This window comes from Mustela nivalis (assembly GCF_964662115.1).
Source record: "Mustela nivalis genome assembly, chromosome: 18".
NCBI lineage: Eukaryota > Metazoa > Chordata > Mammalia > Carnivora > Mustelidae > Mustela > Mustela nivalis.
The window spans coordinates 45,964,457-45,979,852 of record NC_139037.1 but is presented as its reverse complement, the minus strand read 5'-3'; the positions used below and the strand labels follow the sequence as shown (position 1 = coordinate 45,979,852).

At 56.9% G+C, this 15,396-nt stretch overlaps 1 protein-coding gene across 1 annotated transcript; it reads right to left on the bottom strand.

Moving 5' to 3' along the window:
• Positions 1-3,391: 3,391 nt before the first annotated feature.
• On the bottom strand, positions 3,392-13,990 carry CCDC97 (coiled-coil domain containing 97). Its single transcript, XM_082709375.1, has 5 exons — positions 13,764-13,990; positions 9,497-9,952; positions 7,748-8,026; positions 7,177-7,306; positions 3,392-5,553 (listed from the first exon to the last, which is right to left on the bottom strand). Exons 1-5 carry the CDS (start codon positions 13,807-13,809, stop codon positions 5,433-5,435), a joined length of 1,032 nt encoding a protein of 343 aa, XP_082565501.1. The 5' UTR covers positions 13,810-13,990; the 3' UTR covers positions 3,392-5,432.
• Between the last annotated feature and the right edge of the window lie 1,406 nt (positions 13,991-15,396).

Sequence of the window (15,396 nt, the reverse complement as noted above, 5' to 3'; positions counted from 1 at the left end):
CCATCTGCTCTGGTCTTTCCCATGAACTCTCCCCTGCTTCCTCCTTCTCGGCCCCTCCTGTTTCTCCTCTTTGTCCCAGGTTTTGGTGCCCCCTACCCCTCTATGCTCTCTTGCCCTTCCCAGGGCTGGGCCCTGACCTCCTGGCCCAGGGATGGCCCTAGGTGGGGTCACTGTGTAAGGACATGCTGCCATTTTCACCAGCCTCCTGTGTGCAGACTCGCAGGCACACGGTGACACAGACCGTTGTCCCTGCAGCCCCATGAAAACGCGGCACAGCTACACACAGCTATGCACATGTTCACACTCATGACAGAGGTTCAAATATGGACCACGTTGCACAGTCTTGCAGACATGTTCACCTTTCGGAGCCACAGTGGCTACACAGAAACTTGCGACACTAGTCATAGTCCACACATGCCACCGCATTACCTATACACAGCCTGGCCTCAGAACTTCTACCAGATGTGGCAGAACACAGTCACACGAACACAGCTACTGCAAACCAGGTACAGATTTCAAGAGAGTGCCCCGCACAGACATACACCTCCCAGGCTCAGAGCCCCATCAGGAAGTAACACAGAGACTCCTGCCGGGACCCACCAACAGTCACACAAACAGCCTCCGTGAGGACATGCTCACAAACAGGCATAGTGCACTCACACACAACTGGACATGTCCCAGTTCCACCCAGACACACGCCACACATGGAGACACACGTCACGATTGCACAGACTGTGGGCCGGTCGTGCCCACTCAGTCTGACATCTTGTGGCCCCACACGCTGAGGCCTGGGGAGTCCCACGAGGCCCCACAGACAGCAGCTGGCCCCGTCATACCCAGACACGCTGTCACACCCCGGGTCCCAGACGGAGCCATCCCACACACCCAGACACACCCCCAGGGTCGGGGCCCTCACACGCCCAGCCCGTGCCTCGGCCTGAGGACAAGTCCTGGCCGCACACCCGGGTTGCACACCCCGCGGTCGCCCTTGCCACGCCCTCGTGACACACCCCGCCCACCTGCCCGCCTGGCTGAGTTGGCGCTGAGGCCGCCTAGGAAGGGAAACTTGCGGGCTCAGCACCTTCCTCTACTGCCTGCAGGCGGCCCCTGCCCTTCTACCCAGCACCCCCAGCCCCACAGGGTGGGGCCAGTCCGGGGGGCGGGGGGAGAGGCAGGCAGTCCTGGCCTTGGCCAAGCAACCAGCGCTGAGGCAGGACCCTGGGGTTCAGGGAGACCCGCTCCCCTCCCCCACTCCTGCGGGCTGCCCCGGGAGGGGAGGGAAGTCGTGGGGGGAGCCTGGGTTCCGGCTGGAGCCCCAGCTTCCCGTCCAGCCCCCATGGGGCAGGAAGCAGGGCTGGGGAGGCCAGCTCAGTCCTTCCTGCCCCCTCCCCCAGAGAGGCCTGGGAGCTGGGTCAGCTGGAAGGAGTGGGGAGAGCAAGGGAGGGGGGAGGGGGGATGAGAGAGAAAGCTCCTTCTGCCCTCAACCTCATTATAGGTGTCTTTTGTGTTTATGTAAAGTTGAACAGGTTCAGGACACACGTGTGTGTGTGTGTGTGTGTGTGTGTGTGTGTAGGCTTTGTGCAGTGAATTTTGTGTGTCTCCAGCATGAAAGGTTTCTAACACACCAGCGGGTGCCCGCCGGCTATGCTGAGTATGGACAGGTTCTGTCCAAGTGTGTGCCCCTGGCATGTGTCCCCACGGTGTGTCTGTGTCTGACCAGAAGCTGCTGTGCTCTCTGGGCTCTGCGACATGAGTCTGTGTGTAGGAGTTGTAACCCTGGGACGCATGGTGTGTCTAATTATTTTCTCAGCCTCTTTGCTACTGTTCTGTGTAAATTGGTGCCTTCTTCGGTAAGCGTGACTCGAAGTGTGGATGTTTTCTGTGCATGTCTGTGAGGGAGGTGTGTTTCTGGGAGCTGTTGTGCTCGGTTTGCTAGCTGAGCTGTGTTTTCAGTGCGTGGCAGGGGGCAGTTCCTGGGGTTTCTGTGTCTGTGGGCGACTTGTTTCTGGGGAAGGCTTGTGAGTGGTGTATGCCTTGCTGGTATTCTGAGCACGTTGTGCCTGTGGGGTGTGTCTGAAACACGTTTGCTGTCATCCTCCTCGTGTGTTTGTGTGTGTGTCCATTCAGAGACTGGTGTCCTCAGTTCTAGGAGCAGATGGTGTTTGCATTTTCGTCTCCCCACATGTGGGTTGGTGACTTCGGTGTGAGCTGTTGTGTGGGTCTCTCTTTTTGGCATCATGAGATCTTTGAGGTGTTTTGAGTTTTCAGCCGGGTGGCAGTGTGTCCTGCAGGTCTGCATTTTGTGCTAGTGTTTCCAGGGCAGGAGGGGCATGGTGTGTCCCCAGGGAAACCACCAGCATCCCGAGCGACACGCCCAGTGGCCTCTGTGCTGAGTGGAGGCTGCGTCTGCGGTGTGTCCCCTTGCTGGCTGGTGCCACGCTGGCTCGGCGCTGGCTGTGGCAGGCGGGCAGGGCAGGGGCTGTGGTGGGCACTGGACCTGCGCCCGGACCTCAGTATAAATATCCCAGCTGCCGGCGGCTGTGTTTACTCGGCCCCAGCCCGGGGGCGGTGGCGGCGGCCCGGCAGGTCCTGGGGGTGGGGGTGACCAGGCCACAGCACAGACACTTCCTTCTGGCCAGACAGGCCACAGCCTCAATGCCCCTTCCTGCCCCCTTTCTGGATGGGATTGTGGCGGCGACCCCTCCTCCTGGGCTCCAGGGGCCACCAGTGACCCTCTGACCTGGACATCCTCACTGGGCTTCCCAGGATCTGGGAGACAGAAAAGAGGGGCTAGCCAATGGGGTGAGGGGCAGGCCAGGGGCAGCAGGGAGGGAAATGGGGTGGAGACTCTGGGAGGAAGGCACAGGAATGGTCACCACTGCTCAGAGACCCGGTGTGTTGGGATGAGCAGGAGGCAAGGAAGAGGGGTGGCTGAGTTCCTGGGCAGGGCTGCTGGGGGAAGAGTGGAGGGCTGAGAAGGGAGGTGGGAAGTGATGGAAGATTCAGGCAGCTAGAGGCACAGAGGCACGAGGCAAAGCAGAGGAGGGAGAGAAAGAGAGGGACAGGAGATGCAGGGGGGTCAGAAGGGGTGTGGGTGGCAGCCAGCAGGGCTGGTCAGGAGGAGAGACGGGGTGGGGGCCGGATGCTCACGAAGGGGCTCTCCCCCAGCAGGCCCTCCCTCCCTGACTCAGCCTCTCCGTCAGCCCTGACCCGCCTTGGGCCAGGCACCCCCCCTCACCCCACCCCAGGGCACCTCCAGGTCGAAGCCATGGGGGCTGTCGGCGGGGGGGAGGTGTGTCTCCCACAGTCCCTCTTGACTGGCCCCACCTCTGTCTCCGCGCTGAGGCTCCCGTCTCTGCCATCTGACTAACCCTAATTCTGACTCAGCTGCTGCTGTCTCTCATCACTTTATTATGTAACAGATCTACGTCCCGCAAAATATATCACAAACAACATTGAGGATCCAGTGGCAGCCCGAAGAGAGTGGCGCACAGCATGCAGGGGGGATCCCTGCCTTGGAAGAGCTCTCCGGGCCTGTGGGGGCGCACACAGACCCGGGCAAACACCCTTCATCCCCTGGCTGAGGGCACGGTCCTGGGCTTCCCCAGGAGCCAGGGCAGCAGTGCGGGTGGCACGAGCTACACAGGAGCAATGGTTCTGGTCCAGGCGCCGACTTCCATGCCCCTGACACAGTTCCAAGCCCATGTGCAGGGAGAGGCTCCCCCCGGAGCTTAGTTGCTGGTATCACCCTTGACAGCTGCCTTTTCCTCGGTCTTCCTGAGGAAGTTTGTGCATCTGTCTGCTCCGGGTGGCCCTGACCTGATGGCTGACATGCAGCCCAGGAGGAGGGTCTATAGGACCTGTGAGGTTCTAGACCTGAGTTTCATTTTCACTGGCCATGCAGCCTGGAGCAACTCACATCTCCCTTCTGGCCTCCCCTGACTCACCTACCGAGTGGAGGCAAGTCCCCAGTTCTCTGGGTTGTCTGGAGGATTCTGTGTGGCACCAGGCCTGGCAAAGGACAGGACTGCTCAGGAACTGGAAGCTCCCATATTGAACAGTCTCTCGGTGTGAAATGTCCCTCATCCTCCAGATCTCACTTTGTGTCTGGCTCTAGTCCTGTCTGACCCAGAGGGCAGAGCTGAGGTCCAGGGGTCAAAAGCTGTGGCCCCAGGATCTCCCTCTTATTCTGGGCCGTGTGCCTGAGGAAGTGGTTTTGAGGATCCTTCAGGCTTGGCTATGGTGGGGTGCCATCATTTTGTCTCCCAGGAGTGAGGGGTCCCCAGGTCCCACTCTCTGACCTGTGACCCACAGCCCTCCCCAAGCAGCTGAGCCTTTCTCCGTATGCTTGTCTACTAGGGGAGCAGGAGCCGGGTGTGGGGGCATGGGAAGGCGGGACGCCTGGGTTCCCACAGGCCAGTGGCTGAGTCACTGGGAGGCCATCTGGCTCCCATTAGCCTGGGGCAGCAGGGGGCTCTGTGGGGCGGGCCGTGTGGCCAGCTGGGGGGCAGGGACGCTGGGGCAGGCTGTGTGTGGGATGACTCAGGACCCATGATAACAGCCTGTGCATATTTGGGGAGTATAAACAGGAGAGGGAGAAGGAGGCGGAAGAAGGGAAGGAAGGAACGTTGTGGCTGGGGAAAGAGAGGGGCCGGTGGGGCTGAGAGGGGAGAGCCCCCCTTCCCATGCCCCCTCCGGTCACACCCAAGCCAGCAGGCTCATGGCCCTGGTGCTGCCCCTGTGCCCCCCTCCCAAGTCTGGGTCCTGAGGGAGAGGTGACAGCTGGTAGCCAGCCCAGCGAGGCCGCCTTCCTCAGCAGCGAGGCCGGTGGGGTGGGGGGATGACACAGAGACCAGAGAAAAAAAGGCTGAGGGGCAGATAGAGAGCCAGAGGCAGCATGGAGGCCGAAATGGGAGCAGACAGGTGAGAAAAACCAGAGGCCTGGAGTGGGGGCTGAAGGAGACAGGAATGAACCGGGAGCAAGGAGGCATGGGCTGCGTCAGCACAGAGGGGGAGAAACGGGAAGAGGCCAGGGTGAAGCCAGGGGCTCACCTGGACCCCACTGGGCATTGATGTCCACTTGGTGGGCACCAGCTACAAAGGGCCTGCTGGCCTCAGTCAAGGGGGGGTGTTCAGCTTGGGCCCTGTCGTGGGGACAAAGGCACAGGGACAGGGAAGGGGATGGAGAGAGACAGAGAGGAAAGATGGTGAGGTGCAGAAAGAGGGAGAGGGATGTAGAAAGCAAGAGACAGAAAGGCAGGGAGAAAAAGCGAGTGAGCCAGAGAGACAGCGAGAGACCGAGGTGGAGCTGGGCGGGGGGCAAGGTAGGGAACCCCGCACGCAGAGGGGGCAGGGAGTTGGCAGGGATGGCACCAGAGCCAGCAAGGCTGGCCCCTAGACGGAGTCACGGGCGGGGTGGGCGGCCACAGCCATCAGTCCCCATCCAGCTCTGGGCTGGGCGCATCCTCAGGCTCCTCCTCATCAAAGTACCTCTCCTCCTCATCCCGCGCCACGATGTCCAGGTTGTCGAAGTCGGGGTTGTTGTCCACGGTGCTGCAGGGGGAGGGGGCTGTCAGGGGCTGGTTCTGTGGGCCCGGCCTCGCTGCTTCTCACCCTTCAGAGGAGCTGGGGCTCCCCAGGTCAAAGGCCACATGCTGGCAGCTGTCAGTGGGAGCTGCCCCCCCGCGGAGAGGGCCAGGCATGGAACCTCTCAGGGCTTCAGACAAAGGGCAACATTTTCCAAAGCAGAGATTTTACACAAAAACTTAAGGTTTCTCTCAAAAAGCTGGAAGATGGGGGGATGGGAAGACCCTCATTCCCCAAAAAGTGGTTCTCAAACAGGAAGATCCTGGCCCTCAAGGGACATGTGGGGACAACTAGAGATGTTTTGGGTGTCTCAAGTGGGGTCTCCTACTGGCACCGAGTGGCTCAACACCAGGGATGCCTCTACTACCACGCACAGGTCAACGCTCCACACAAAGAACAATCGGGCCCGAAACGCAGTGCCGAGAAGTGTCTGCCCTGAGGTGACAAGTGATCCTAAACTGTGGGAGGACACTTGCAACTGGTGTTCCCCCTGCTGGGAACACTTTGAGCCCAGATATTCATGCTGTCCGCCCCACCCTCCAACACTCTGCATGTCTATGCTGAGACGTCACCTGCTCAAAAGCCTTCCCTGGCCACTTCATCCCAACCCCCCCACCCCTAGACCCTGCCTTAATTTTATGGCCCGTCAGCACCAGATGCTACATACTTCTCTTGCTTCTTCATTAGAGTGGAACTCCCATCAGGGCAGGGAACCTTTCATTGGCTTTGGTCACTGCTTTATCCCCAGAGTCTGGACATAGCAGGTGCCTGGCACATGGTGGCTGAATACAGAGGAGGGACCCACTGGCCCCTCTCCCAGCAGCTGCCCTCCAGGGGGGATGGGCTTTGGTCCCTCTGCAACCCTAATCTTCACCCTAGGCCCAATTTCCTTATGGGCACCTGGCTTTCTGGGGGCTCCCCATGGCCCAGGGATTCTGCACCCTGCTTTGAAAGGTGCAAAGCCAGCTGGAAGGTGGATAGCCAGACTCGCCTCCGGAGCCAGGTGGCCCTAGCTCAGGCAGGCACCCCCCACTCAACTGGTGAGGGTTGGTTTGTTCGTGCATCGCTGGGGCTGGGTCTGAAGCCAGGCCCTTGGCTTGCACACCTACCAGGCAAGACTGCCTTGGCTTTTTATCTCTGATTCCGATACTTCATTCTTCTGTGTTCTTGCCTTCCCAGAGCAGTGGCTGTGTCTCGCCCTGGGGTCACGGTGGCGGGTCACTACTACGCGGCCACCACAGGCCCCTCCATGCTAGGCATCAACCCTGCCAGTGGTTACCTACTGCAGCGAGGAGGTGCGGGGCGTGAGGAAGCAGCTGGCGTGCCTGGGGAAACCTGGAGGGCTTGGGGTGGTGGCATCCTAACAGGCCACCACCACTCACCTGAATAGAAATATGTTTTTTTTTTTTTTTTTTTTTGAGTACCGACCATCAGCTCTGCTCAGTCCCTTCTTCAGGTGAGAGGACTGATACTCAGAGATGGACAAAGCTAGTCCAAGGACACACACTCATCTCAGGTTCCCTTACGCCATCTGAGCTGGGCCGAGGGCCGTGGGGTGCTGGGCTGGGGGCAGGGCAGGGCCTGGGTCACCTGTAGTCAAAGTCCCCGTCCTTGCCGTCCAGGAAGCGCTGGTGCATCCGGCTGGTGAACTCTTCCCGCAGGATCAGCCTCTCTTCTGAGTCAGGTACCCAGGACTCCGAGTCTTTGCTGGGGCTTTGGTCTGTAGGGGCAGACACCACAGTGGGGTCGAGGGTGGGGGGGTAAGTGTGAGTGGTACACTCGGGGAGGGGCTGAACACACGGCCACAGAGAGTTGCCTCCTCTGTGCTGGTGGCACTGCGAACACAGTGGTGACCAAGACAACCCCGGTCCTGCCCTCCGGGCCACATGCCAAACACACAATGACAATACAGTGCTCTGGAGGTTGGAGAACAGGGTCAGGAGCTGATACCTGGAGGGTGGCGAAGGGAAGGCATTCTTGACAGAGAGAATGGCATGAGCAGGGGCCTGCAGGAAGCGACTGCTGCATGCCTTCGAGTGGGGGACAGATACGCTGGAAGGACTGGGAAGAGCCTGGGCACTCAGGGCAGGCAGGGGAGGGATGTGAGGTCTGCTCTTACAGGTCAGGGGCCAGCTGGGAGCCCCCTGGTACGGGCCCTCACCTTCCTCATCACTGTCCTCCTCCTCTTCCTCCTCCTCCAGGCCCGCCTCCTCCTCCTCCTGCTGCTGGAGCAGCCGCTGCTGCAGCTCCCGCTCCTGGTAGGACTGGAGCAGGAGGTCAGAGAGCGGGCAGGCAGGGGTGCCAAGAGCGCCGGGCTTGGGCGCCTGGTGGGCCGGGGCACGGGCACTGAGCTCCTCCTGGGTTAGGTACTGCCCAATGTACTGCTCGTACAGCAGCGGGGCCCGGAACCGCATCTGCTCGTCACTGAAGTACTCGCCGCCTGCATGGAGAAAGGGTGTGCCCGGGCTCAGGGGTCTGGGTGTGGGCTGAGCCTGTCTGGGCAGATGCATGTCCACAACCATGCTTGTAGGAAGCCATGCACGCACAAGGGCAAGCGTGGCATGCACAGTGAGACAGGTGAGAAAACACGCAGGAACCTGAGGTCACGTGGTTGCGAGTATGCACGCGTGCATCTGAGCGTGTGTGGGTTATCAGCCCCGGATCTGCACGTGTGCTCCTGTGTGTGCACACTCAGCTGTGGCCACCCTGGCCCTATTGTCGTGCCTGGTTACACAGGTGTGCACACCCTCCTGCGTGTGTCTAGGAGTGTCTCCAAGTCAGCGTGCAGGGGTCCTGCACACCAGAGCCAAGATGCAGATGACGTGTGGCTGTCTGTGTACACAGGTGCATGTGCCAGATCAGGGGGCCCCGTAGCCTTCCAGACCCCACATCTCACCTCTCCCCAGAGTGCTCTCCCCTGTAGCCATCCCTTGGGTGGGCTTGGTTTCCCCCCCACCTGCTTCCCATCTCCTCCAGCTGCCTGTTCCTGCAGGTGGCTCTGTTCCTCAGAAAATCATTAAGCCTGCCCAGTCCCTCCCACACACTGGCCCCAGCCCCGCCTTCAGAGCCCAGGGTGAGAATCTGCCCAGAATCTGTCCAGAATCCCAGCCTCTGCAGCACTGGGGTCTGTGGCCATCCTGTCCTGCCCCCTCTCTTACCCATCTCTCTGTTTCTGGTATTTCCCACCATATGCTGTTCCTCTCCCTCTGTTTCCCTGGTTCTGTTTCTATCGCTCTGCCTCCACCCACCTGTCCCTCCTGGGTTCCATATCTGTCACCTCACCCCCCATTCATTCATCCCTCCTCCCTCCCACCTCCTTCACTCCCTGTCACTGCGCCCCACCCTCTTCATCTCCCTGGCTCTAGGGCCTACATCTTCACGGTAACCAGAACTTCACTCCCTCTCTGCCTCATTTGCTCTCATCCTTCCACTTTAGTTCTAGTGTCTTTGGTCACAAAGATGCTTATAACGATACTGTGGTCAAGAAGGTATTGTGCCTTTCACAGGCGTGCCTTGTTTCAGAGGGCCTTTGTGTCCCCAGGGTCAGAGAGAGACTCCCCTGGATTTCCTCAGTGCCTCTATGTATGGTGTGAGAAAGAGAATCTCATTTTCCTGAGGGGTAACCACTGACCACAGGGCTGGGTTCCGTGTCTGTGGCCCACTGACCTGAAATTGCACTTGTGTCATCTACTGAATTCTGACCCTTCTCACTACTGGTCCCATTCTCTTCCCTTGGATCCTGTCTGTCTCGACCTATCTTGCCTCATGGCTTCACATTTGTTTCAACCTCCCTGTATCCCTGTCTCAAAACTCATCTCAAGACCTCTGTCCATGTCTCCACTCTTGCATCTTAGTTCCTTACTTCCTCTGCCTCAGTCTCCCTGCCCGCCCAGCCCTCCTGTCCCCACACCTTGGATGAGCTCACGCAGGGCAGCGTAGCGCCGGTTACGCAGGCGGGTACGCAGGGTGCGAGGTCGGGCACTGCCCTGCCGGGCCACCTCGGCACAGTAGAAGTCTGCACGATGGTCGCCGCGCAAGTGGCCAAAGCAGGCCAGGTGCTCCTCGCGGAGGCCTGTGCGGAAGCGCTCCAGGAACACCAGCGGCTTCTCATGGTATAGCTGGCCCAGGATGGCCACCTTCTCCCGCTCGGTGAGGTCAGGCTCGCCCTGCTGCTGGCTGCACACTGGTAGGCGGCTGGCGGCCACAGCACGCAGCATGGCACTCACCGCCGCATTCTCAGGCCCGGGGGAGTCATCATCCGGGGCCCTTGGTGGTCCCTCTGTCGCTTCCACCTTGTCCTGGGGTTTGGGTGGGACCAGCGTCCAGCTCGGTTCTCCCCAATGCCCAGAACCGGGCTGTGTGCAGTCTGTGGGGGTAGGAGAGATGTGTCAGTCCTGGGATGGGAGTGTGAGGGAGGTGGAGTAGGTGGAAAAGACTCGTCTTAGATTTACTGAGCACCTACTATGTTCTGGGCACTGTTCTAGGTCCCAAAGATACCAGACTAATCACAAAGTTGACATTTTAGTGGGGGACACAGACCATGAAAAACATAATTATTGAAAACACACAATGTGTTAGCAAATGCACAGTCTGGTGGGTGGTTCCAAGAGTTTTGTAGAAAAATGAAGAGGGAAGGAGGTGAGAATGGGGTCAGTGGGGGGCAGGCTGCAATTTAATTAAATTTATTTATTTGAAATAAAGCGATGAGGGGCAAATGGGGAGGGAGACAGGGAGAAAGAATCTGGAGACTCGGTGCAGAGCACAAGCCAGATATGGGGTTTGATCCCATAATCACAAGATCATGACATAAGCTGAAATCAAGAGTCAGACGCTTAACTGACAGTCACTTAGGTGCCCCAGGCTGCAATTTTATTTATTTATTTAAAAAAAATTTTTTTTTGTTTATTTATTTGAGAGAGAGACAGTGAGAGAGAGCATGAGAAGCGAGAAGGTCAGAGGGAGAAGCAGACTCCCCATGGAGCTGGGAGCCTGATGTGGGACTCGGTCCCGGGACTCCGGAACCGTGACCTGAGCCGAAGGCAGTTGCTTAACCAACTGAGCAACCCAGGCGCCCCCCAGGCTGCAATTTTAAATGGGACAGTCAGAGAAGACCTTGCCAAAGAAGTGACATTTCGGTAGAGACCTGAGGTAGTGAGGGACCGAGCCGTGACATTTTTTGGGGAAAAGAGTTCTATGGAAAAGGGAATAGCCAGTGCAAAGGCCCTGAGGCAGGAGCATGCTTGGTATATTTACTTGGTTCTTTACCTCATTCACTGACTCACACAATCCTTTGCCTTTTCATTTGTTCACAAAATCACTAACACATCCACTAAACTGTTCATTCCCTCTCTTTCTATCTCATTCACACACTCACCCAACCATTCTTCAGCAACTCTAAATGTGTGCGAGGCCCCAGCTGGGCTGCGCTGAGGATCCATGGGAGCAAGCGAGGCAGCCCAACGCCTGCCCTCAGAGAATAGCCAGGGTGATGGGGGAGCCAGGACAGTCAAAGACAACACGGGAGGTAGTAACAGGCAAGCTGCGTGCCAGGCAAACCTTGTTGAGAGCTGTCTCTCAAAAGGTGTGGTAAGTGGAGCGAGGCTGAGCAGGCAGGAAATAGAAGACAGAAAGTACAGGCAAGTCCTTTGGGCAGCTTGGCTGGGACAGGGAAGAGGGAGGAGGTGGGGGTTACAAGGGTAGTGGGTGTCAGAGAGGGTTGTAATCACTGAGACCAGAGAAGACTGAGTTGGACCAGGTCAGGGGCTGTGCAGGAGGGCACAGGAAGGGGTGGTGGTTAGAACGATGTTCAGGAGGCTGAGGAGACAAGCCATGGGGCTTTGGGGTGGGAGACAAGGGATGCATCCAGTTCAGGTCTGGGGTCTAGTGAGATTATCCTTGAGACAGTCATGGAAAAGGAGCAGATCTGGGGGTGGGGGAAATGCTGAGGCCAGTTTGGGACATGGAAGGTAGGTTGGGCGCAGGGCATATCCACAGGGAGCATCTAAAAGACTCCAGGTCTGTGGGGCTGGAGACTTCTCGGAAAGAAAGTGTAGGGCTGGGGACAGAGCTACAGAGTCGGCATTGCCAAGACAGGAACCAAAGCCGAAGTAAATGAGAGGTCTTAGGGGGGCAAGGCAAGTATGTGAGGGATGAGAAGAGTAGGCTAGGAAAGAGCCCAAACTGGATGGGGAGAAGCCTATGACGGAGGCCACAATACAAAATCGGCCACTGAAAGACAGCCATGCTTTAATTCCTGGAGCCTGTGTGGTTGCTGACGGCCAAAAAATGTGTCTCTGGAGATGTGAAGTTAGGGATCTTGGGATAGGGGGATTATCTTGGATTGTCCAGGTGGGTCACAATGAGTGTCCATAACAGAGAGTCCGAGGGAGACTGGACATACACAGAAGAGAAGGCCATGGGAGTGATGTGGCCACAAGCCAAGAACGTCAGGAGCCACCAGAAGATGGAAGAGCCTCTGAGGGAGCCTCCATGGTCCTGCTACCACCCTGATTTCAGACTTGTGGTACCAATTTCAGACCTCAGGCCTTCAAAACTGTGAGAGAATAAATTTCTCTTGTTTTAAGCCCTCCAGCTTGTTGTCATCTGCTGCAGCAGCCATAGAAAACTGACAGAGACTGAGCGGGAGGAGCCTGAGAGGAAGAGAAAGGGAAGAGTGGTGTCACAGAAATCAAGGCGGGGGAGGCGCCTGGATGGCTCAGTAGGTTGAGCGTCCCACTCTTGGTTTCAGCTCAGGTCATGAACTCATGGCACTTGGAATGGAGCCTGGAGTCGGGTTATGGGCTCCTTTATCAATGGTGGGTCTGCTTGAAAATTCTCTCCCTCTGTTCCTTCCCTTACTCTCTCCTCCTTTCTCTCTAAAACAAATAAATCTTAAAAAAAAGAAAAAGAAAAAAGAAGGTAAGGGACAACTTTCAAGAAGGTTGGAGGGGTCAATGGCATCGAATTCTTCAAGCAGCCTAGTAAGAGAAAAGCTGAATGGGGTGAGTGACTCCATTTAACTACAGGGGGGAGGGGCCACTGGCAACTTTGATCAGAGAAGTTTCTGGAGGTAAAAGCTGGACTGCAAATGGGTGGGAGGTGAAGAAAGGGAGGCAGGTGTGCATGACACTTTGGAGAAGATACCTAACATGGAACCAAGAGACAGATTTTCTTTTTAATTTTACCTTATTTTAAAAAAGATTTTATTTATTCATTTGACAGGCAGATATCACAAGCAGGCACAGAGGTAGGAAGAGAGAGGAAGGAAAGCAGGCTCCCTGCTGAGCAGAGAGCCCGATGTGGGGCTTGATCCCAGAACCCTGAGATCATGACCTGAGCCGAGGGCAGAGGCTCTAACCCACTGAGCCACCCAGGAGCCCCAGGTTTTTTTTTAGATTAAAACATTTTTTTAAAATGGAAAATTTCCAACATGCAGAGATTCAGAGAACAGGATGAAATGCCCACCCCATCCCGGATACCACCATTCAGCTTCAACAATGACCAATTCTTGGCCAGGGACGTTTCAGCCAGCCTCCCAACCACACCTCGCCCCTCCTGGGACGACTCTGAAGCAGCAGGATGAAATTTCAAGAGAAGCTAAAATGATAGCGTTTTAGATACTGACGGGAAGGCATCGGGAGAAATAAAGAGACTGAAAATGCAAAGGAGAGAGATGGAGGGAGCTCAGAAACGGATTAAGGACTCGAGGACGCCGATGGCACTGTGGTCTTTGGGGAAAGGGGAATGAGAATGAGGGGAGCTGTAAATGGGGGAGCTGTAAATCTGGACTAGGCAGAGTTTGCGTGGGTCAGGAGGAAGGTCAGCCTTGGGCAAGGGAAGGGTCAAGTGCCATGCAAGGGGGGGTAACTGAGAAGCAGGGTTGACTGAGACTCAGACGGGATAGGGAGCAGGTTTCTGGTGACCCGAGAGTTAGCCTGGCACGGGGTAAAGGCTGGCCTGGAACTTGGAGGGGCTTAATTTCGGGCGAGGAGACGGGGTAAAGCGCTGCAGTTCGCAACAGGAGAGGTATTAATCTCCACAAAGTGGCAAAGTGAGCTGGTAAACCCGAGGGCTGCTGTGTCCCCTTGTAAGGAGTCCTCCTGCGCGCCCACGGGGAATCACTTTCCAAAGACACCCCACCCCACCCTCCCGCCGCCTCCACGAGGCCAGGATCTCACCTTCATCGGGTTCCCTGGCCGCCGCTGCGGTCGCCACGGCCTCCATCCTGATTCCTAATTAGTTAGCCCCCGCGGTAGGCTCCGCACGCTGACCCCAGCCCCAGGCCCTCAGCGGCCACTTCCGGCTGGGCACACTCTGTGGGACCCCGTGTTCCGCCAAACCCAAAACAACAGTTCCGGGGTGAAGGCGGACCTTCCTATGCGCATGCGTGTCCTCCTCAGGTCCCGCCCCCTCGCCGCCGCCGCGAACGGAAAGGGCGTCGGGGTCAGAGGCTCTTCCACGCCCCCCACCCCGCCCCCATATGACCTGCCAAGAAATTGAACTCCCAGGAGGATCTGAACCATTGTTCAACCTGTTCACTGCTGGGACTGAGAGTCTGGCGTGCTTACCTCTGGGATGGACAGTTGAATGGTTGATGGGCTCCGTCCAGAGCCTTTTGAGGATTTGTGTTCTGGTTTAGGCTCCAATTCATTCCCTTTTCCTTAACCACCTCAAAGAGTACCTACTAAGCTTTGGTTCTTGCTGCTGTGATCAAAGCCAACCCCCAGCTAGCATGAGATGGGTGGTGAGATAAGAGAATTCCCCACTGTGTTCTAGGACCAGAAGAATTTGCAGATATGGAGAGTGACAACCTGGTACCTATCCACTCTAGGTGATGGGTAGTGACTCACTCAGGTGTTACCAACAAAGTGGACAGACATACCACAAGTGACCACCCTGAGTGGCCTCGACTCTGACGGGGTTGTCTGTCCACCCCAGCCTAGGTCAGGGAAGGTTTCCTTTTAGGAGAGGACACCCAAGCTGAGACCTAAAAGATGAGCAGGAATTAAAGAGGAAGGTTTCAGGCAGCAGGGCAAGGCAAAGACCCAGAGGGAAAGGCAGGCATGGATATTTCTGGCTACTGCAAGGACTTTGGTGTGGTCAGGGAATAAAAGTGTTCTAACTTGGAAGGCCACTGTTGGGCTGCAAAGGATTTGAGAACCTTTTGAATATTAATGCAAAATTCCATGTCCATGTGCACTTTCTGAAGCAGAGTTGATGGCATTTGGATTGAGATTTGTGACTCCCCCAGAACAAACCACCGATCTGAAGTTCAAAGAGGGAGCAGCAGAAGATGAAGCCAGAGCGGTCACCAGTGGTCAGGCACACAGGGCCTCATAAGCCACACTAAGTAGCTTGAGTTCCTTTATCCTTCGGGTAGCAGGCGGGAGTGGGGAAAGCATGAGTAAGGGGCCGGAAGTAACGGAGATCTGTGAGGATCTGGTGCAATGATCCAGACACTGTGGACCAGAGCAGAGAAATAACTTCCCATTTGCATTGCTGGAATAAGGGACCTAAAGGCCTATTTGCCACAGCCCATAGGTGCTAACTACATTCAAGACAGATTACTCAGAGAGGCCAGCAGAGGGTGCTGTTGCCAAACACGTGCACCAGCAAGGGGACTTTCCAGAGAGATGGGAGGGCCTTCCCCTGTGCTCTGAGTGCAGAGGGAGGCACTCCAGGGTCCCATTTAGCCTAACTAGCCACCAATTCTGGTTCCATCTCACATTCAGATGCCTCATTCCTGATCTCAAAACTAGTCGGACTTCCTCCTCCTCTTGCAGCCTGTGTTCCATTCATAAGGCTCTGAGG